Source organism: Herpailurus yagouaroundi, unplaced genomic scaffold (assembly GCF_014898765.1).
Source record: "Herpailurus yagouaroundi ecotype Mexico unplaced genomic scaffold, PumYag 139, whole genome shotgun sequence".
In the NCBI taxonomy this organism is placed as follows: domain Eukaryota; kingdom Metazoa; phylum Chordata; class Mammalia; order Carnivora; family Felidae; genus Herpailurus; species Herpailurus yagouaroundi.
This window is the reverse complement of record NW_024412394.1, coordinates 8,473,479-8,496,498: the sequence shown is the minus strand read 5'-3', so window position 1 is coordinate 8,496,498 and position 23,020 is coordinate 8,473,479. Positions and strand designations below refer to the sequence as shown.

General features: G+C 48.1%; 2 protein-coding genes across 3 annotated transcripts; one reads left to right on the top strand and one right to left on the bottom strand.

Annotated features, from left to right (window-relative positions):
• Positions 1 to 804: 804 nt before the first annotated feature.
• BYSL (bystin like) lies at positions 805 to 10,246 on the bottom strand. The gene is made up of 7 exons (XM_040473471.1): positions 9,879 to 10,246; positions 6,265 to 6,427; positions 4,055 to 4,193; positions 3,573 to 3,706; positions 2,842 to 3,002; positions 2,573 to 2,675; positions 805 to 2,051 (listed from the first exon to the last, which is right to left on the bottom strand). Exons 1-7 carry the CDS (start codon positions 10,141 to 10,143, stop codon positions 1,706 to 1,708), a joined length of 1,311 nt encoding a protein of 436 aa, XP_040329405.1. The 5' UTR covers positions 10,144 to 10,246; the 3' UTR covers positions 805 to 1,705.
• Positions 10,247 to 10,323: 77 nt separating this feature from the next.
• On the top strand, positions 10,324 to 21,737 carry MED20 (mediator complex subunit 20). Of its 2 annotated transcripts, none has more exons than XM_040473482.1 (4): positions 10,324 to 10,500; positions 13,430 to 13,584; positions 17,791 to 18,044; positions 19,882 to 21,737. In XM_040473482.1, the coding sequence occupies exons 2-4, from the start codon at positions 13,440 to 13,442 to the stop codon at positions 20,095 to 20,097; spliced, it is 615 nt and encodes a 204-aa protein (XP_040329416.1). In that variant the 5' UTR covers positions 10,324 to 10,500; positions 13,430 to 13,439; the 3' UTR covers positions 20,098 to 21,737. The 2 variants fall into 2 exon arrangements, with proteins under 2 accessions (XP_040329416.1, XP_040329415.1); XM_040473481.1 differs by lacking the exon at positions 10,324 to 10,500 and adding an exon at positions 10,556 to 10,697.
• Positions 21,738 to 23,020: the final 1,283 nt, after the last annotated feature.

Genomic DNA, 23,020 nt, shown 5'->3' with positions numbered 1-23,020 from the left:
TAATGAGTGACACATTTCTTAAAGGAAATAGAGTGGATAACCCAGTTTTCAGTTTGAAAGGTTAAGAAACCTGTACTAGGACACAGCCCTTTTATCTTGGAAAAGACCTGAAGTATGTGGAAGCAGAGGTCAGAAGGCTGTGGAAGGGGAGCGAAGCCACCAGGTGTGGGTGTGGCTCTCCATGCAAGGTGAGCAGAGGCTGCTCCGGGTACTTGTCGGAGGCACGTGCAGGTGGTGTCGCCTGGCTGGCCTCCGCTGGGCAGTTCCCACCTAGTGTTTCTTAGAGAAAACTGCATATAAACGGGAAACTTGTGATCAACTTCTTCCCAAATGCATTAACTGGGTTGGAACGAATTCACGTTTTCAAAAGCAAATAAGCAGCGTTCTAGCAGGACCGTACGGCTGACTCTTAGGTAACGTGGGCTTGAACCCTGCAGGTCCTCTTCTGCACAGACTTTTTTCCAGGAGACATATAAACGTATGGTATTCATACAGTGTGAATTGTGCTCTAAACGTATTTTGTGATTTTCTCAACATTTTCTTTTCTCAGGTGTACTTGATAGAATACTATATATGTGACGTAACCTACAAAACATGTTAATCCACTGTTGATGTTACCAGTAAGGCTTCCAGTCAACAGTAGGCTACTGGTAGTTAAGTTTGGGGAGTCAAAAATTACACGCAGATTTTTGGCTATGTGGGGTGTTGGTGCCCGTAAGCCCTGCACTGTTCAAGGGTCAACTGTGCTCAGTTCTGCTGCTGGAGCATGAAAGCAACCATAAAAATCAAGTGGCTAGGCACGGCTGCGTCCCAACACAACTTTACTTACAGACACTGAAATGTGAATTTCATAGAATTTTCATCTCTCACAAAATATTATTAATTTTTTCCTAACCATTTAAAAAATGTAAAAATCATTCTTACCTCATGGGCAATAAGAAAATGGGCATATGACTCTAGTCTGCCAATCCCTGGTCTAAAACTTTAAATTAGCCAAGAAATTTAGAAAACCTGTATGGTGGGGACTCTGGATCTACTCCTTCCGGGGCCTGATTTTCTTTTCTCTGTAGCCTCAGTTTCCTCTAGGGACTTTCTCCTGCAGCAATCCACCCACAGAAGAGACAGGACCATCTTTTGAACAACCTCCAAAGTAGCCTCTGCCTCAAGTTGAAGGCAGAGGATGCCTCAAGGGGCTAATAGGGTGGGTAGGGTGTGGAGACACAAACTTGTAGAATAAGGAGATGGGGGTATCCTCTGTAAACTGGCAAGAATCCATTCCTCGACAGGAACAGAAGAGCTTCCCTCCAGCTAAAGAGGAAAAGCACAAAGATCTCCATCGATCACATCAAAACGCAAAAGTTCAATAAATACCTCCCTTTGGTTTTTATCCCCATCCCAGTGACTTGACACAAGAGCCTGAGAAAAAGAACCTATTCCAAGCCCCAGTCAGGGAGTGGAGATGCTGGCATGTGGCATCTCAAGTCACGTCTCACAACCGAACAGGGACGAAGGCCTAGGATGGAAGAAGGGCCCAGCCAGACCCTTAATCCTCCCTGTCAGGTACAGGGAGCCACAGATGCCTGGGACCTCTCTCCCTGCCCTGATCTGGGACTTCAGCTGTAAAATCTCAGTGTCCCCAGCAGGGATCCTGGTCCCCCCCCCCCCGCCCCCGCCATGCCCCTCAGACCAGGGCGAGTAACTTTCCTCACTCCATGGTGACAGGAACGTCTTCCACGTCTCGGGGCACTGCACTCTGAAGTTCACGCCTGATCTCAGGGGACAGCTGTGGATGGGGCTGTAGCCGGAGCAGTTCCAAGAGGGCCTCCTTCTGATCTGTGGCCAGGTCCGCCTTGTAGCGCTGGACCAAAGTCAGGAGGCACTGGTGCCAGAGCACGGGCAGTTCGCGCCTCTCTGTCCGGAAGCCCAGGAAGTGGAAGACCAGGGCGTCCAGCACCCGGTAGGGCAGTGCGTACTTCTTATCCAGCAGCAGCCGAAGGAAGATGCTGTTGGCACCGCTGTATTCCATCTCGGCAATTTTCAGCATGGCTGCACTGGTGAGGAAGGGTCAGTGGTGGGGGAGATGCTGGAGGCAAGATCCGCCCTCTCCCCTGCCTCTTCCCCTCCCCTCCTCTGCTGGCCCCTGCACCGTGCCTATTCCTAAGGGGGCCATCTCAGGCCTCCTTCTCACCTACCCCAGCTTCTACTCCTCGGCCTCAGTCACCAGCTGTATACACATTCACCCCAAATCCCTACCTCTGGTTCAGCCTGCTCGTCTCAGTACCTGGCTAGAATACATTCAAGCACCTGAAGATCTCCACCCCTAACATCCTTTCTTCTCATGTTCCCTATTCGTTCATTCAACTATTTACTGTGCCAGGTGGGGATCCTGTTTCGGGGGAACTTCCATTCTGTTGGTGTAGTAACACACCCAAAAGCTTAAACAACCCACAGATCCAGGGCTGCTCCTAGCTCCTTCCTCACTCTGTCCATCCCCTCCAGCCCCAGTCCTGGGATTCTCCTATCTGGATCCCTCCTGACTCATAGTCCTCTTTCCCCCTCCCCCCAACACTACCTGGAGTGCAACACAGGGATGGAGCATTTGGTGATGATGCTACCCACGATGATGGCTTCCCGGAGGGTACAGGTGCCAGACTCACACAGTGGGATCAGGATCCCTGGGGAGGTCAGAGGGGAAGGCACTTTGAGCCCAGGGTGAGAGGAGAGAGCCACAGCAGGAAGCACCCCCCACCCACCCAAGACAGTCATCTCCTGTCAGGCCTGTTGCTTTCACCTGCAGGTGCTCTAGCCCCTCCCTCTCTTAGCGGCCTCCCGGGTTCCCACCTTTAAACCAGGCTCCGGGCTTGAACAGGGCCTTCTTGAGTGCCATGTAGAGGTGGAAGTTGAGTCGTTTGTATTCAGCGATGTCATCTCGTACCCGGGGGAGCAGGACAAGATTGTAGAAGCGCTGGGCCATGCGTTCCTTGAGGTTAGAGGCAAAAATCCTATTTTGGGGAAGATATGGGGGAGACTCCAGCTCACATGATAGCCCAGAGCTGGCATTTTAAATACACTGTGGACGGTGAACACTGGAGACTCGAGGGGTGTGCAGAAGTGACCCGTGTGCGCCTGCTACACCCGCCACGTTAGGAAGGGAACGGGAGGGGCTACGAGGGGTACCTAAACGGAGTCAACGCTCTGTCCTAGGGGAGCCACAGCTCTCCTCTGTTCACCTTCCCTCCCCGACATGGGTTCGTTCTCTCCACCCTGGTGTCGCAGGGGACCCGAGCATGCCCGGGGAGCCACAGGCTTTGGAGGCCACTCTGACACCCCAGGGGCTGTGCTCCAGTAGTTATAAGCCTTTCTCCTGGAAACTCATCACAGGAGAGTCTCAACAGGGTCCCGGCCCCAAAACATGGAAACAGGAAAAGCTGGGAAAACAGTGACCTACAGAAGCACAAGACAGAGCTCTGGGGCAAAGCTCAAATGTAACGGCCAAGGCAGAGAAAGCCTGTCTCCCCACAACCAGCATTTACCTACAGACCCCAGGCCACCCGAACCCCCATCTACTCCACCTCGTGGCTTGGTACATGGCGGCTGCTGTCCAGGCCTCGGGCTCTGTAACGTAGAGGATCTGCTCCCAGTTGGAGAGTGCGGGGATGATCTTGAAGGCCTTGGGCAGCTTCCCACTGCGGTACTTAGATAACACCTGCGGAGGCGAGTGCAAATCATCACCGTCAATGACACGTGCGCCGTGTGCCAGGTCCCCGTCTGGGTGCTTTTCACAGATTAGCTCAATCCTCACAACAATTCTGAAGGGTATGTCATCAGCACTCTCATTTTCCAGATGGGGAAACCAAGACCACAGTTAAGTAATCTTCCCCAAGGCCACCAAGTCCCTGAGTGGCAGAGCAGAAATCTGAACCCACGCACTGGGGCTCTTAACCTGCTCTTGGCCACCATGCCTCATTTGTACAAGACGTGGGCACCCAAACCCTTAGTGCGAGCCCATGGCCCCTGGGAGGTATTTCATCGTGGCTCTCCACTCGGCTCTTACCTCCCGGACCCCTCTGTAGACCTCCAGAACCCGGGGGTCCAGCTGCGGCATAGGAAAGCCTGACACCTCTGACATGACCGTCTCAACTTCCGTCTGCTTCTCGGTCAGCTTCTCCATGATGATGTCAGCCAGGGTGCGCCTAGGAGTAAGGAAGGTGCGGGAGGGAAGCAGGGAGGGCTGTGGCCAGCCCAGAAAGCTCTACACTCCCCCCACAGTCCCTTGTGAGCTCCAGTACATCTGTGATCCTGCTGGGATGTGCGGCCCCAGTCTCCCTGGGTCTTATTGCCCACCACAGAATCCCCGCAGGGTGCAGAGGACCCAAAGGTCATTCGACCTGGGACAAAGCTGATGGTTGTGTGGAGGTGAAGAACCAGGACTCTGTAATCAGTCTGCCTGGGTTCAAATTCTGGCTCTTCCTCTCCCTACATGACCCTGGGCATGCTCCTTGGTCTCCCTATGCCTCAGTTTCCTCGTCTGTGAACCAGGGATAATAACAGTACCTCCTCATAAAGTTACCGTAAGGATTACATGAGTTAACGTATGTCCAGTATTTGGAACTGTTGGCACACCGCAAGTATGTAGTAAGCGTTGCCTGTTTCAAACACGTTCACCACTCGCCGATAATATGTTGAGGACTCTCCAATTACAAAATTCTAGTCTGACCTCTCTAGAGACACCTCTCAGTTTTTTACCAAGATTTCAAGTAGCTGGAGCCATTAAGGGGGTGGCTGTGACACAAACATCCCCTCAATTTAACTTATTAAAATTTATGGAGATATTTCTAAGAGTATGATGTTTCTCTCAGGTTCCTTCCAGAGAGTGCATCAAACATAACTCTATCACGAGAATTCACAATTACTGTCACAGTGTGCTTTGGTAAAATAATGCTAAGGTATTTTTAAAATGGCTCCTGTTTTTTCAACACCAGGCGCTGAAGCAGGACTTTCCAGATGTTATTCCATGTAGTCAGTGCAACATCTGATAGAAGTGTCATTACCGTCATTATTCAGACACAGGAACTGATACCCAGACAGGTCAATAACTCAATCAAGCTCTCAGAGCTCTTAAGTGGGGAGAGTCAAACCCTGGTCTTTCAGGTTCTCAAGTTCAGGTACTTTTATACAATACTGAGCCCCAAACTAAATGGGCCTCTGCTGAGTTCACGTGGCTCTGGATCTGCTTTTGGAAGGTGCCAACCGTCAATTCTCAAGACTGTCAGGAGCCCCTGTTTCCGGTAGCATTACTCTTTTATTTACTGCAAGCTATGAAATCATCCTACCCATCATGTCAGAGTGATGTGTTATGGGGGCGCCTCAGGGACTGTCAGTTAAGCGTCCGACTCTGGATTCTCAAATAAGCGACCATGGAACTTAATCATTCAGCTTCCCTGTCTTTCCTCGGTATTACCAGCAATGAGAGATACATCAGCCCCGAAAAAGCCCAAGAACCAAGAACAGTGTCATGTTAAGTGTCACAGGGTCGGAATGAACTAGGTGACGGCCTTTATCCTTTAGACTCCCCTCCCCTGGATCAAAATCGAGGGGCGTAAGAGTTTGATCACAGGAGCTTAAATGCCTGCATGTTGTGGAGCCACCATTTAGTATACACGACAACAAATTGTGCTTCTAACAGGAGGTGATTGTGCCCATCAGGGAACATGTGGCAATGTCTGGAGACATTTTTTGGTTGTCGTGATGGGGGAAAGGTCACCAATGGTATCCAGTGAGTGGAAGTCAGGCATGCTGCTAAACATTCTACATTGCACAGGACGGCCTCCACAAAAAAAGAATTCCAGCTCCAAATGCCAATAGTGAGGAGGCTGAGAAACCCTGGATGAAATGAAGCTGAGAGTACGAAAGAGATCTGGCCAAGGAAATTGAACGTAGCAGTAAGACAACTGAGCATGCCAAGACCAAAGGCAAAGCGATGGGTCGCCCCACAGGCCTGAAAAAAGGCCCTGCAGCTGTTTCCCCAGGCAGTCCAGGCAGTTCTCCCACAGGCAGACAGACAGATGGGCAGGAGGTCTAGTTCATTCTCACTCAGATAGGTCCTTTGAAGATGGGCCAATTTTGCCAAGTTGGTTCCCTACAACTAGCTATGCTCGGACCCTTCCCAAATGTAGGGAATCAAAACTGCCAGGACATGTGCTTCCCTGTGGAAAGCTGCCACCAGGACCCGACACCCCTAATCCCAGGCCACGCCAGCTCTACCTGGCAGGAGGGTTCTTGTTCATGAACATCTCAATGGCACGCTCATCCTCAGGGTCCACAACCACTTCTGCATGATGGCCTGCCCCTGTCATTGTGGCAGCCTTCTCCAGGGTGGGCCACTCCTCGTCCTCGTCATCTGATCCATCCCGCGGGACCCCTGGACCTAGAAGAGGAGATGAAATGGATAAGCAAGGCAAGCAGCGGCTGAGGGATGTAGAGGTCAATTCAACTTTACCCATGATGTGCATGCAGGCCTCACATGTGCTTGCAGCAGGTACAGATGGGTGCAGTGGAAGTGATGAAGCGCCCGCTAGCTTCCTGTTCCCAAGGGCTTACAGTCTTTTCTTTTTTTTAATTTTTTAAAAAATGTTTTTATTTATTTTTGAGACAGAGAGGCAGAGCATGAGCAGGGGAGGGGCAGAGAGAGAGGGAGACACAGAATCCAAAGCAGGCTCCAGGCTCTGAGCTGTCAGCACAGAGCCTGACGCGGGGCTTGAACTCACGGACTGTGAGATCATGACCTGAGCTGAAGGCTGACGCTTAACCGACTGAGCCACCCAGGTGCCCCCAAGGGCTTACAGTCTTGAGGAACAAAATGTACAAACGTGAACCAAGGAGATAGCGATGCCAACGAGTAACTGCTGACACGCTACACTGTCAGTCATATAGCAGGAACTATTCTAAAGACTGTACATAACTTTCCTAACACCAAGGGAGGTGCCCTCGTTCTACCCAGTTTCAGATGGGGACTTGGAAGTACAGGAAAAGGAAAGTTAAGTAACTTGCCTAAGGCAGGTAGTCCGGGTTTAGATTATGCATTCTTCACCCCTGTTCTACACACATTGTAGGGCTTCGTGACAGGCCAAAATGAGTGGTAGAGACAAAATATACCACAGGCACACAGAAGGGGGTGAGAGCAGAGGATGGTTAGGCTCTGGATAGGCAGTAAGGGAGATGGAAGAGTGTGGTCCAGACCTGGGTAACAACACTGGCAGGAAGGCTTGGTTACGAGAGTATCTGATAGGCAATAGCAAGAAATAAGATTAGATGGGTAAAGTAAAGCCGGACTGTGGAGGGCCTTGAGGCCAGGCAGTGGAGTTCAGATTTCAGTGAAACAACCCGTTTTTATAACTGATTCTTGGATGACTCCAGCCAGCTGGGCATTTGGAAAGGGATGTAACAGTCCACGCAGAAAAATAAAATGCTACACATGACCAGCTCCTTAAGAACAGAGGCAGCGTGTGACAAAAGCTAAATGGGAAAGGGGGGGTGCACCAGACGTTTTGTTTCCCCATGCTGACAAATCTCAAATCTGGGCTTGTAGGTAGATTTCCCTTTACCCCAGATACTAACTCCAGCTGCCTCCTGTATGGCAGCTTGGGGATGACCCACAGGCGATTCAAATCTCACTTGTCATCAACTGAACTCACTCCTTCCCTCCTAGGTCTACACTATAGGTCTACACTACTCACTGTGTTCCATGTCTAAGTAAAGAGCACTACCATCCACCCATTGCTAAGCCAGAACCTGGCAGGCCTGCCTCATCCCCTCCCTTCACCCCCAAGACATAATTACCAAGTCCTATTTAATTCTACTTCACACACTATCTCTCAAATCCTTCACAGCTTTGCCTAAGCCTAGATCAGCATCATCTCTTGCCCGTGTTAGTTCAACAGTCCCCTAACAGGTCTCCATATTCTCCAATAGCCTCCCAGTGTTTAGGATAGCTTTAAATCCTGAACACAGCCTCCAAGTCTTTTGTAGATTTGGCTCCTACCTAACTTACTATCATTAACCCATTCACTCAGCAAACACTGGGCGCCTACTATATGTGAGGTACTGTTCTGAGTGTTGAAAAAAATCAGTGTAAAAGAGAAACTTATGGGGCTTATGTTTTAATCAGGGAGATAGACGATAATAAATATCAAAAGAAGACAAGTGTTACGAAAAAAGACATAGGGCAGAGCAGAGAAGTTGGGAGTGTGGAAACAGGGGAGGGGGGTGTGTTTCCATTTTTAATGGAGTGGCTAGGGCAGCCTCTCTGAGAAGGCGAAGAATCAGGGGAATTAGCCTACAGGGTTATGAAAACAGAAGGAATAACCAGGGCAAAAGCCCTAACTTACTATGTTTAAGGAACAATAAAGCACGTATGGATGAAGAGGGCGAGGGGAAAGTAGAAGAGGCCAGACTGGCAACAAAGGCAGATCATGTAGGTCTCTGTAGTCCTCTAGCTGTTGAGTTAAGAGCAGACTGGAAGGGGTATGGGAGACTAATGAGGAAGCTACTACAATGATCCAGGGGAGAGATTACGGTGGCTCAAATAGGACTGTGTTCTGAGGTGATGAGAAGTGATCTAACTCTGGATATATTTTGAAGGGAGAGTCAACAGGATTTCCTAACAGACCAGATGTGAGGAAAGAGAGGGGTTCGAGGTTTCTGTCTCGAGCAAATGGAAGGAAATCATGCTACTATCTGAGACGAGGAGGACAGTGGGAGGAGCCGGTCTGGAGAGAAGATCAGGATTTCTGTTTTGGACATACTGATTTGAGACGTCTATTAGACTTCAAATTGGAGATGCCAAATAGGCAGTTGAAATAGGAGAATCTGATTTTCACGGAAAAGATCAAGGCTAGAATACAAAGTTGGGAGCAGTCACCAAATAGAAGATACTTAAACCGAGAAACTGACGACAGCAACAGAGAAGTGCTGTGAAGAGAAGAGGTCCAAAAACTGAACCTTGTGGCACATCAATAAGAGGGTGAGGACAAAAGAGGAGCCAGCAAAAGATGCTGAGAGGTGAGGAAGTAGTAAAACAGGAATGTGATGGCTTAGAAGCCAAGTAAAGATGCTGAAGCCAGGAGACCAGTGTTCAACTGTTGTCAAACACTGCTCTCAGGACAGATGAAAGCTGAGATCTGAGAAACAGATTAAACAACTGGGAAGACCACACTTCCACCCTAATAAAAAATACTGACCATCTTCTAATTAGTTTCTCTTCCTCTTTGGCTCCTAAACAATATTGTTCTTTCTGCTCAGAGCACTCACCACTAGGTTTTCAGGTCTCAGGCACGAAGGTCATGCAGTCTGGGAAGCCTGACCCTCAAAAGTAGTGCTACTGTTATAAGAGAAGCTATGTTTTCGTTGTCGTGAAATGTATTATCCTAATAGTTGTCTCTCTGTTGGGCTAGACTGAAAGATCTTGAAGTCAGACACATGTCTTTCTTGTTTTCCTCTTTACCCAAACCATGTAAACTCCTAGCGCAGCGCAAAGCACAGGCTAGACATCCCACAAGTATTTATAGAACAAATAGACAAATGTTAGGAGTTCTTTGCGGCGTGAGCAATTACTTCCTGTTGGTCTAACTTCGGGAATGCCCAGAAGCGAATACTTAAAAACTACAAGTGGGAGTGGAGGGCTCTGACTACTCTAAATCTGCTCCAGGACTGGGGAAACCCTTTGCAAGAGTCATTACCTTTGCAAGGATGTAATGCGGACCCCTTATTTTTTTTATTTTCTCATTCCAAACTCCTCCCTGCCGGATACCTTTCGGCCGTCTACCTCTCTTCCCCACAACCAACCACCCTATTCCTGGCACACACCCCCTGCCACTCACCCAGCCGCGTGGTGCGCTCCCGTGGTGCTGCGAGATTGTCCCCAGTCCCATGCTCGGCCTCCAGCTCCTCCTGCTGCTGCCGCGCTTGTTGCAAAATCCGTCGGGTCAGCCTGGGCCCCACGTACTCTTCCTCTTCTCCGGTCCCGCGACCCCGCCGCTTTTCCCGGGACCCTGCTCGCACCGCGTCCCCAGCCAGGATCTGCTCAGCCAGGGGCGCATGTTTTTCCTGACCTGCGGCTCCGCGAGCCGCCTTGAATTTGGGCATTTTCCCGGAAAACTTTGCCGGAAAGGTTCACACGTGGGGCCAGAGGAAAAAGCCTAAAGTGCGCTTGCGCAACGAACTTTCAGCTCCCAAGAGCCCCCCCCCACCGCCCACGGAGTTCACGGCGCCACCTAGCGTTCGGAGGCTAGGATGCCATCAGCGCCGCCACACCCCCTAAAAGAGCTCACGGGTCCTGGATCTGGACTTCCGAATGATCTCATTGCACTTAACGCTGACTTCTCGAAGTGGTGGCAGTCCGAGCCATGACTTTCTACCTTCATGGATCTAGGCCTTCTGTGCCCAGCAAAACGTGAACTTGGAGCTGGGAGCCAGGACGTCACCGGAGGCGTCACCCAGGAGGTGCCTAGACCCGCCCCTGTTCCTCGTGAGCGCGTCTGCTGGGCGCTCTGTTTTTACGTCATTTCCGTTGCACTCCCTCGGCCGAAGCTTGCGTTGGGGGGGGGGGGTCTTCACTTAGTGTGGGTGGCTGGAGAACTCTGCGAATCAACTGTTTGTTCCTGCCAACCTTGCTGGTCCGATACCATGGGAGTGACTTGGTAGGACCCCAAGGGACTTTGTAGGGCGGCGTTTGGGGTCGGGAAAGGCCCTCGGAGCCACCCGGGAGGAGGAGCGGGACCAGGGTCTGCCTCCCCGCACGAGCTGAGCAAGATGTCTTCGGAATGTGTGGGTGAGGGAGATACTGTAAGGGCTGCGGTTTTTCCGGCCTTGTTTGCTTGGAGATGCTCCGGTGCTTCCTGGAAGGCGGCAAGTGAAAGGTTTTATCCCAGGAGCCCATCGGTGGTTGTGTACCTCCTTCCCTTTTTCTTCCTTCCCATGAGGCCATAGGGCTGCCCGGAGTGAAACTTAAGGGTCGGAAATAGGATGTCCGGACTAGAACTCAGTCTGCCGGCGAAGCTGGAGGGGGTGGGGGACAGGCCACGGGGAAACCATCTTTTTTTAGGTTTTCTCCTGCAGCTTCCTACAGCCGCCTAAGGCAGTTAAGACCAGCCCGTGTCTGGTTCTGGTGTGGTCGTTTTAAGCTAGTGGGTCTAGAGAAAAAGCTGCTGGCAGTTAGATTGGGGTTCAGGCGCGTCACCTCTTGGGGATCCGTCTCCCTCTGTGTTTAATTACGCGGTCTAGTTTTTATGGACTTTTAATCTCTAATATGATATAATTCAGGGTGGCAGAGGAAGGTATGGGCCTACTGCTCTTGCAGGCCTTAGTTCCAAAATGCTAGATTTCAGGGATTGCTTTGTTTTGTTTTGAATATTTAGTATTAGCATCTTTCCAGTCAGAGCTGGAGGTTAGGCTATCTGAAGTCACTGGTTGGGAGCTTCTTGCATAAGAGCCTGGGGGAGACCACTCTTTCCTGCAGCTCAGGTTCTTGTCGGTTTGTCCATGATGTCACCTTTGTTGTTTACAGTGGACATCATGAACCTTTTACAAATCCTCTAGTGCAAGGGGGATGTGTGAGGAATGGACTGAAAAGTTTGTAGCATAGTGGCTGGGAACCCTGGGAGCCCCTGTTCTTTCAGTAGAAGACAGAAGGAATGGGCTGTCAGTCTGTTGGGACCCTTAATCAAGTTTTTCACACTCCTGGGACTTCTGACTCCCCCATAATATCACTTTTACAATGTTTCACAATAAGGCATATCATCATCCTTACTTATGAGTGCTTTTTCTGATGGAGAGTAGTGACAATTTTTAGTTACAGGACTCCATTCTTATACCTTCATTTAGTTGATCATAAAGTAATGTAGTATCTTCCAAAATTCACTAACGTGGTTTTTATGTAGTTAGGTACCACCTGTATTATTTATTAATGTTTTCTTTCGAATCCATTTATTTTCCTTAAAAATATTTTAAAAGGCAATTACAACCCTAAGGAAGCGGTCTAGTATAGCACAGACTTAGAGCCAGCTTGCCTGGCTTTGAATCTTGGCTACACTACATCAAGCTATGTGGCCCTTCGCGAGTTACTCAACCCCTCTCCACTTCAGTTTACTCATTTGTAGCAAGGAGATAATTAACAGCTCATCTTATAGGGCTTTTGTGAGGATTCAGAGTTAATTCATCTAAGGGCCTTTGGGAATGGTCTGGCACATGGTTTGTGCCTAATGATTGTTACCTACTACTCTAAAGGGGGAGCTAGTTTTACTTACCATAGAAGGAAATCTTGAACATTTTTATTTCATTGTTTGGATTAAATTTGTGTACATACTGTTGCCTCTCATTCCTAAAGATTATAAACTTGAGGCTTGCTTTCTCTTTGATCCTGGGGCTGTTGAAAAGAAGTTGCCAATGACAGAAATGTTCTATAACAGCATTGTCTAATACACTGGCTTCTAGTCACATGTGGCTTTTGAGCCTTAGAAATGTGGATAGTGCAGGTGGGGAGTTGAATTTTTTAAAAATTTTTTTTATTAAAAAATTTTTTTTTCTTTAACATTTATTTATTATTGAAAGACAGAGAGACATAGAGCGTGAGCGGGGGAGGGGCAGAGAGAGAGGGAGACACAGAATCTGAAGTAGGCTCCAGTCTCTGACCTGTCAGCACAGAGCCTGATGCAGGGCTCGAACTCACAAACTGCAAGATCATGACCTGAGCTGAAGTTGGTCGCTTAACCAACTGAGCCACCCAGGTGCCCCGGGGAGTTGGATTTTTAATTTAACTTAGTTTATTAGTTTCAGTGTAAAAAGCCACATGTGGCTTGTGGCTACTCTACTGGACAGCGCCCGTTCAAAGTGTTAGAGACTTGGTAAAAACATACCCCAAATTGAGGTTTTCCTGATATAGTCAGAACTGAAGGAATTGCAAATGATGTTCTTTTCTCATATGACTTAATGTTAGGGAATGCTCAGTCTGTGTGCCACCTAAAACCTCTTGAACGTTGGCACACATGTCACACTTGGGAAAGCAGTGTGATAGGACGTTCACTGCACTGGTGTGAGTGTCCTTAGACCTGTGCTGTAGTTCTTAGTGGAGCTCTCAGGGACTTGAGCCTCTCTCTCCTTGTCTTTAAAATGAGAAAGAGGGGGCATTCATTTTTGAACGTCCCCTCTCTGTAAAGAGAGCTTTCCTACTATTCTTACTTTCTAATCTTATACTCGAATAAACTTTTGCCTGCTTCTCAAAAAAAAATAAAATAAAATGAGAAAGAGGATCAGGGTAGGTGGTCTCTTAAGGTAACTCCTGGCCCTGAAGAGCTGTGAGTCTGTGGGCAAATGAGCGGCTCAATGAGTGCACATGTGCTTCTGGATACTGATGATTGGGTCCTCTCCCTTCTAGTGTCTCCCAGATGCCTGTGGCTGAGGGCAAGAGTGTCCAGCAGACCGTGGAGCTCCTCACCCGGAAACTGGAGATGCTTGGGGCAGAGAAACAAGGAACATTTTGTGTGGATTGTGAGACCTACCACACCGCCGCCTCCACTCTTGGCAGCCAAGGTCAGTGAGATGCAGCCTTGGCTTGGAGTTGATTGACATTCGGGTTCACTGAGTTCTTTATGCTCTTTTGCAAAGGGTGGTATTCTCGAACATGTGGCAGACAGTGTTTCTGAATTCGTTAATTCTTCGTCCTTCATCTCTTATACGGGGCCTGTGTTTTGGTGTTTTTGCACTTCTCACTTTTAGAGCTGCGTTTCTCGGGGGGATTGGTCACTGGCTAACTGCCTCTGCATCTAATCACCTGGGTTACTTGTTAAAGGTGCAGAGTCCTGGCCCTGCTTACTGACTGGACTGGAGCTACAGGCCTCAGTTACATTTCAGCCAGCTCCCTTGAGGATCATTAAGCACCCTTTTAAGTTTGAGAAAGACTCCTTTTAGGCTCAGAAGTCTTTGTATATGATTCTTTCGCAGCTTTAGAGTGTTTAGAACTTTCTACAGAAAGGCTTTCTGATTCCCACACCTAGCTAGTAGTCTTGGATACCTCATTGGCATAACCTTGACCAGTGAATCAACTTTTATTTTAAATATATTGAGAGGTGAGATGGACTGTGGATGATTGGTGGTGTTGGTAGAGAGACAAAGAGGATCTTTTTTTTTTAAAGTTTATTTATTTATTTTGAGAGAGAGAGAGAAAATGCAAGTGGGGGGAGGGGCAGACAAAGAGGGAGAATCTCAAGCAGGTTCTGCACTAACAGCCCCTTGTGGGGCTGGAACTCACGAAATCGTGAGATCGTGACCTGAGCTGAAATCAAGAGTCAGATGCTTAACCACCTGAGTCACCCACTGCCCCAGGAGAATCTTTGAATGTGAGTCCTAACTCACCTGGGTTCTCTTAGTCTTGGCTCTGCAGTTACTTGACTTAGGACAGTTCCAAAGCACAGTGATTAAGAGCCTAGATCATGGAACCAGAGAACTGAGTTCTGGTCACATACTAGCTGTAACTTAGGGAACTCCCACAACCTTTGACTGTTGCTGTGCTGGTCATTTGCCTATCTCTCCATGGATCCATTACCCTCACCTCCCCTTCAAACATTTGCTGGCCCCTTTTTAGTTACCTTTGGCCAGTTACTACACTGGGGAAGGTTAGAGGACAGAAGAAAGGGAGAGCACAATATCTCCTCCTCTCCCTCTGCTTTGGGCCGTGTCTCTGGGTCTCTGGCTGTGGCAGTGTCTCTTCCTTGGTTTTAGCTCCTGCTGGGTGGCGCTCTTGTCTGGCTCTAATGACAGCACATCTTCTTTTTCTCTTTCCAGCCTTAAGGATAGTAGTACATCCCTGTGTTCCTAATATTTGGGCGGCCTCACCATTTGTTTTTTCAGTTTTTCCAACCCCTGTATTTTGTTCCCTGTATTAAATCCCTTCTAATGAAGCTATCTGCTATGGGCTCTGTTTCTATCTGCTATGGGCTCTGTTTCTGTACCTTCCCAGTACATTTCTGTCATTTGTACAGTGAAAATATCATAGTACTGATCTCCTAGTGTTGTTGTGCTAATTAAATTAGTATCTGCAAAGCATTTAGAGCTGAGGTTGTAAATGTAATAAATATTTGATAAATCAGAGCTCTATGGAGTTTCAGCATCAATAAGATCACAGTGTTACTCTTAGTTTTGCCTTCAGTAGGAAGGATGTAGGAATTAAAAGAGAATTGTGAAAGCATTTGGAAACCAAAACATTTATGCATAGATATAAGATGGCATACTACATCGATGACACTACCTGTTACGGGCTTTGTTTTCCTAATCTGACCTTTACTCTTCAAGGAGGTACAGTCTAGTTGGGGAGAGGACACATTCATGGCAGACAGCGGGGTAGAATGGAAGGAGCAATAAACTTAAGGTCAGAAGGCCTGGATTGGAGGTCCAGTTCTGTTCCTTACTGGCTCTGTGCCTTTGGATCACAAGTTCTCATAGGGACCAGCATTAACATCACCCAGAGGGCTCAGTCACAACTGATTGCCGGGCCCCTCCAGGGTTTCCCACTCAGTAAGCGTGGGCTGGGACAGAGAATCTGCATTTCCATTAAGTTCCCAGTTGGTGGTGCTGCTGCTGCTGGTCCAGAACCCATTAGCTTCATTTTCCTTGTCTGTAACAGGGGAACAGTGACACTGGTTCTGCTTGCTTCACAAGTGTGTGCAGATACGAAAATACTCTGTTGAGATTTAAAACATGCTATTGTCAGGCACCTGCGTGGCTCAGTCGGTTGAGCATCCAACTCTTTTTTTTTTTTTTTTTTAATTAAATGTTTATTTATTTATTTTTGAGAGAGAGCGGGAGTACAAGGGAGGGGTAGAGAGAGAGGGAGATGGAATCCCAAGCAGGTTGTGCACTGTCAGCACAGAGCCTGATGCAGGGCTGGAATCCACGAACCGTGAGATCATGACCTGTGCTAAAACCAAGAGTCGGATGCTTAACCAACTGAGCCACCCAGGTGTCCCGAGCGTCCAACTCTTGATTTCAGCCCAAGTCATGATCTCACGGTTCATGAAATGCAGTCCCTTGTTGGGCTCATCACTGACAGCCAGGAGCCTGCTTGGGGATTCTCTGTCTCCCTCTCTCTCTCTGTGCCTCCCCTACTCTTGTGCACGCACTCTCTCAAAATAAATAAACTTAAAAAAAATTATTATTGTTATAAACAACTGGCAGTGCCTTCATTAAAAAAACCTCAGTTGACTGTCAAAATATTTTCAAGACAGTAAGAACACTCTCAGATTACATAGTTATGAATTAAGTACTTACAGTGAGTTTGCATAAGAACAGAATGACAGATCAGCTTTTGGTCCTTTTGGAGGGTTGAAATGTTTTGCACTGGATTTAGCAGGAGGTGAAATGTATGAATTGGCAACAAGCAGTGAGGAGGGATGTGGGGGGAGGTTGGCGCAGGGCCTGAGTTCCGGAAGTGGCAGCAGAGTAGAGGCCTGTATAGCAGCCCCTCCACCCCATCTCCTCTTTTCCACTGTTAAACTCTCATCCTTGTCTAGAATATCTTTCCTTCTCAGTGTGGCTGAACTCTATCCTCTCTTCATAGGGTACATAGTCCTCTTTTCTCCATGAACATGTTTCCTGCTGACTCTTGCCCACTTTGATTTCTTCCGGCTCTGTTCTTCCTTCCAAAAAGACTTCTGGTCTATTCCACATAAGCACTTTGGTCTTTCCCCTGTTGCCAGTGAGAGTGTCAGCTTCCTGAGGCCAGCTGCTATGTTCTCTACTTAAATCTCTTAAACCTGCCTCTTAAACCCTGGCACGATGTTGGGGATAGTTAAGTACTTAATAAATATTTGAATAGGTAATTCTTAAATACTTGGGATTGTCATTGTCTATCCATTGACTCTTGTAGTATACAAGGGGGGGAGTGGATCTTGCTTTCCGTTTCTTAGTTAACCAAATATATGTAGCTTTCCTTCCTTCTTGCAGAAAAATCTCTAGTGTAATCAATGAGAAAGCTCATTTTTCAGAAATTGGAAGGGGTGACTGGGGCTCGAAAGTAAACCTTCTGATTCCAGATCCTGAGTTCTTTCTGCGATTGTGCCGATTGCTTCCCAGGTCAGCTGATATCTTAAAGTACTCCAAGGGTTCATCACTGCCTTCAGGGTAAAGTCCATACTTCCTGAGGCTTGGAAAATAAGACTTATCACAGCTTCACTCTGGCCTACCTTTCCAGCCTCAAGCTCAGATCCTCCCCTTTGCTGCTTCTGTGGGGCCACCTTTGTGTCTCAGGGAGGAGGCCAAGGGAGGAAGGGATGGACAGAAAAGAGAGCATTTGCGTCATTTGGTATACTCAGGTGTTGTTAATTTTACTTCATTGTCCCTAGTCTGCAAGAAATGATCATACAGAAGACTGTATGTGAAGTCTGTGTGGGTCATCGATCATCATCATTGATCATCATCATTGATCATCATCATTAAACATCCATCTGTGAGCCCATCCCTCTTAAGAACTTAACTAAACTGTTAGCAGTTGCTATCAAAGTTCCCTTGTGCTCCTCACGTTTTCTGTGGGGTGAGGTTTTACCACGTGCTGCCTTGCGTGCCATTCGTCTCCCTTCCTCTCTGGAAAAGACTGTTAGTGAGGGGATTCCCCCCCTGCCCCATCTCCTTCCAAGATCGCTGAGGTAATGCCACAATGCCATCTGGCCTTGTTCCACGCCTTTGACTCTGTCCTGGGGTTTGCAGGTGGAGGTCTTGATGCCGATAGGATCTCTGTCCCTGCAGGTCAGGCTGGGAAGCTGATGTACGTGATGCACAACTCAGAGTACCCTTTGAGCTGCTTCGCCCTCTTTGAGAATGGCCCTTGCCTCATTGCTGACACCAACTTCGATGTGCTCATGGTGAAGCTCAAGGGCTTTTTCCAGAGTGCCAAGGCTAGCAAGATTGAGACCCGGGGTACCCGTTACCAGTACTGTGACTTCCTAGTGAAGGTGGGCACAGTTACCATGGGGCCCAGTGCCCGAGGCATCTCCGTCGAGGTAAGACTTTGGGGAAATAGCAGTATGTGTTAAAGGGCTCTGTAGATTTCCACATCCCTCTGAATGCAAACAGGTGTTTATATTTCTCCCTGATCCCTGTCTCCAGGGCATCTTTTAGCCTTTCTTTAATCATTCAGGCTGTGGCTCAGGGTGGGAATGGGAAGCTGGGGTCACAACAGGGAGAAAGCTTAGGAAGGCTGTCTTGCTGGAGAAGGGAAGGGATAGTCAAGGGAGACCAGTGAATTGTGATGTGGAGGGACTGGTCACCCATCACAAGGACTGGAGCAGACCAGGACAAGTTTTGGTGCAGGTAACTTTTGAGAGGTGGGCCCTAAATCGTGTGCCTGTACACCTCTCCACAGTACCCTGTAAGATAAGTCTGGAAGGCTGTGTAGCATTGATGAGCCTTTCCTTTTGACATGCTGTCAACTTTCATGATGAAAAGAGGTGTGTGTTTGTGGTGACTTCATCTCTGGGGTATATATTGAAGATGACAAAGAGGGAGTGTGGCAGTAGCTGGCTTTGGGACCAGTGAAATTTCTCAATCTGTTGTGCCCAGCACTGTGTGAGATTAAAAAAAAAAAAAAATAGGTAAGCTACAGGGCTTGCTTTTTGAAAATGTGTAATTTAGTAAGCTAGCGAAGCTGAAACACACAAACTTTTTATTATTGTTATCATTTATATTTGAGAGAGAGAGAGAGTGTGCTTGAGTGGGGGAGGGGCAGAGAGAGATGGAAACACAGAATCTGAAGCAGGCTCCAGACTCTGAGCTGTCGGCAAGCCCCACAAGGGGCTTGAACTCACAAACTGTGAGATCATGACCTGAGCTGAAGTCGGACACTTAAACGACTGAGCCACTCAGGCGCCCCCACACAAACTGTTTTTGAAGTTAGTCTTTAAGAAATGCCATAAAAAAGGCCCAGATTGCTCTGGGAATTCAGGCCAATGAAAGCACTGACTTTGGGGATTGGGATGCTTTCTGCAAGAGTAACATGTAAAGAGGGACTTAAAAATGTAGAGATGTGGGGATAGATAAGGCCCACAAGGCATTCCAGGTAGAGTAAAGGGCCTTAGCAGGAATTACTACTTTGATACTCCAGGGACCTCTGGGGCCAAGATTTCCTGACCCCTTTCAGCTTGTGATACGCCTTGGATTTGCTGAGACCCACTGGGAACCCACTGTTCGCTTCTCCTTTATGTTTCCAACTTTGTGGTACAAATACATCTCAGTTATTTCTTTCCTTGTTTCCCCTTATGTTACTAATTATTTTTTCTGCCATCTGTCTGGTAAAAAATTAGGAGAAAGGAATGAGAAAGTCTAAGATGTATAATCTTTGGCCCCTGCCACATTGTTTGGGAAATTACTTCTTAGGGTCAGGTGGGGTCTATTTTGGGAGTCATGTTTGGTCTTGAAAAGATTTCAAATATGGATATCTACTTTGCACACTATGGATATACACACACACACACAGACACACAATCACACTCACACAGACATATAAACACATTTCCCTGAGCTCTCCTGGGATCTTCATGCAACATACCAGAACATACAGTTCTGAGATCACCAGAAGGGGCCTGGGTCTTATGGGTTGGGCCGTGGCTTGGTAACTCCCAAGATGAGAATGTCTGAGATGCCTAAAGGGAATGATGCTGGGTGTGTCGAATCCCTGGTGTTTGGGTTGACTGTTTCCTATGGATCAACACTGTGTTACAAGGTGTTTGTCTTTTGCTGGGGTTTGGGGAACATGGGAGCAGGGTGCAAGAGGTGCAAGAGAAGCAGGAGACCTTGTCCTTGCCCTCACTTACCTTTGTTCTCTGTTCTTTTGGTCTCCAGGTAGAGTATGGCCCCTGTGTGGTAGCTAGTGACTGCTGGAACCTGCTGCTCGAGTTTCTACAGAGTTTTCTAGGCAGCCACACACCAGGGGCTCCTGCAGTGTTTGGGAACAGACACGATGCCGTCTACGGCCCGGCAGACACCATGGCCCAGTACATGGAACTCTTCAACAAGATCCGCAAGCAGCAGCAGGTGCCCGTGGCTGGCATTCGCTAGTGGCTGGCAGCTGCCCAGCTGAGCTCTGCCACCAGGGGGACTACACAGGAGGAGCAGGTGCCGCCCCCCAGAAACCCAGGGCAGACATGGAAGCTTCCCTCCCTCTTCCCAGCTGTGACTTTTGTTCTGGGGATTTGGACTCCCCTCCCCTGACCCTCACACACAGCCCCCCAGCAGCTGCTTCACCCCACGCCTTACTGGACTTGGCCTGTTCTCAAGAATGGTAATTATGAAGAGTGGAGAAGTGTGGAGCTTTCCTGCTTTAGGGGAAAAGGTAGGACAGGGCTGTCCCTGCCTAGTGTTGGTGGGGAAAGCAGTCTGTATCTCCAGCTGTTGAGGATTTGGCCAGGGCCCGCAGTGGACAGGCTGGGCCGGGCGGTAATAAAGGCCTCTTCCTCTACTCTAGGGATGCGGTTGGGCCTCTCTTGGAGAAGGAGTAGAAGGCATAACTTAGTGTGATGGCTATCATTTTCTGACCTGTTTGCTGAAGTGAATTGTGAGTTGACTTTTCTAGGGTGTTGCCTGAGTCCTTGGGAATCTCCCTCTGACATCTTTCCATTCTGTTGTGAATTAGATTAAGCCACAGGCTAAGCTGCTATAACAAAGAGAACCAAAAGTACAGTGGCTTTTAGCAGAAGTTTATTTTTTGCTCTTCAAATAGTACAGATGTAATCAGATGGTCCAGGACAGATTTAGCTGTACAAGGTCACCAGAACCTCAGCTTCCTTCTGTCTTGTTGTTCAGCCAGTCCTGGGTGTTGACCTTGCCCTCAAGGTCAAAGCAGGCTCTTCGGCTCTGTGTCTACTATACACCAGGGAAAGAGAGAACAAAGCAGTTTCTTTTCAAAGGCTATGACCTGGAGTCTCTCAAATCAGTGTGGCCACACTCTGCTGAAAGGGACGCTGGGACACAAGCCCATTATTTGTGTGGCCATGTGTCCAGTTAAAACTCAGGAGCTTCTGTGACTAAAAGATGAAGGAGAAAATGGATGTGGGGGCCCAGTCAGGGCCCTCTGCTATGTGGAGCTCAATGGATATGCCCAGGAGTGGCTTTGGTTGCTATTTTGGAGAGCACCCCGTGTAACTAAGCCATTTGTTTACGAATTGCATTGGGATAGGGCTGATGCCAGAGTTGCTTTCGTGTTTAGCTGGCTTAGTCACCCTGGGCAGTCAATTCTGCGCCCCTCACCTAAGGGTGGTTCACAGTTTCCTGAGCTCTTTGTCCTCATCTCATTTGAGCCTCCAAGCTTCTCCTTTGACTTACATTACCTGCTTACCCGACTCCTACCACAGAAATGTTCAGTTGGGCCAACATTGATATATCCAGTCAGGGACGGCCTTAGGACACATGTTACTGTACATACTACAGAGTTGTCCCCAAGGATTCTGCCCCTCATTGAAGGTACCAGAGAGCCATTATTTCAGATCTGAAGCCTCTACAATAAGAATTAGGTAGTGGTCATGTTTCCCTTTTAGCTTTGGCTGGCAGGAAGCTCAGTTTAACTTTGAAACTGCAGGACCTGCCATCTGCATTTTTTGTTTTCCTCCTCTGGCTTTTTTGTTTGTTTCTTTGGTTTTTGCTTCTTTAAATTGAGGTATGTTTTAGATGTCATTTATACACAATAAAATGCATAGATCTTCTGTTTTTGGCCTTCTGATTTATATTTGCTCTTGTCCAGCTTTATCTTTGTATTTTTCTGTAGGCTATCTCAAACCTTTTTTGAGATAGCATTTTGAATATAATGTATTTTTTTTTAACTTTTTTTTAACATTTATTTTTGAGAGACAGAGAGAGACAGAGGACAAGCAGGGGAGGGGCAGAGAGAGAGGGAGACACAGAATCTGAAACAGGCTCCAGGCTCTGGGCTGTCCCCATGAACTGTGAGATCATGACCTGAGCTGAAGTCGGATGCTCACTTTATAAATGAGAACTTAAATGCAGCCAGTAAATGGAGATGCGATATTTTGGGGTTTAAATCTGATGTTTTTCTTTCTATACCAGCTTGTCTTCCTAAATCTCCTTCCTTTGCTTCCAGATGCTTTGCCGCTCTCCCCATCTGTAGCCACCCCCAAAAGAACATAAACTGGGAAATTTCTGGGACCCTGCTAACATGTCACCTGGGTGGGTACCTTTGCCAGAGCCATGTAGGAATCTGCTAACCTCAGCTGTCAGAGCTATGCAGGGCAGCTGTAGGGCTCCTTTGGTTTTCCTTTACCATGAAATGGGGAGGTGGTGGCTCCCAAAGAGGTCACGCTGAGATGAGGCTGGAGTTGGGACCAGACTTCTGACTTGGGACTCCTGGCTACCACGATATGTCAAAGTGAGGCACCTGGGTGTCTATGGTGCCATGTCATTCCTCCAGTGTATATTGGACAAAAGCAGAACTAGCACTTTATTCCCTGGGATGAGGTTCAATTTTAAAGAAAGAGTCCCTTTACAGGAACCATTATGTTCTTCCACAAGCGATGCCTGCACATGGCAAGATGTGTGACAGCAGAAGGCAAAAAAAGCAGAAGGGATTTAGGGAAGCCCGTATTCCACTTGTGTCTAATCCATCTCTTGTATTCGTTAGTGGTTCCTGCTCTGGCTGTGTTTTCCACTGGGCTCCTGTGCTGTTGTGATTCTCTGTTCCCCTGTTCCCAGGCTGCCTCCCGCTTGCTTGCTTCAGATCTTGAGTACCAAGTGGTCATCTCTCCTCCACCATCTATTGGTGTCCCTGCTCCACTGAAGGAATACCTAGAGACTGACCACTCCTCTCCTCCGCCAGGTCTGCCCCAACCCGGTGTGTCCAGTATTCATTCCTGAGGCTCCAGGAGGAGGTAGTGAAATTCTCTCCAAATCCTAGATGGTAAGGGGAGCAGTTAGAAAGTCCCACCTAAGCATGCTCTCGGGTGTCCAGAGTTGAGACTCTGAGAACTTAGGA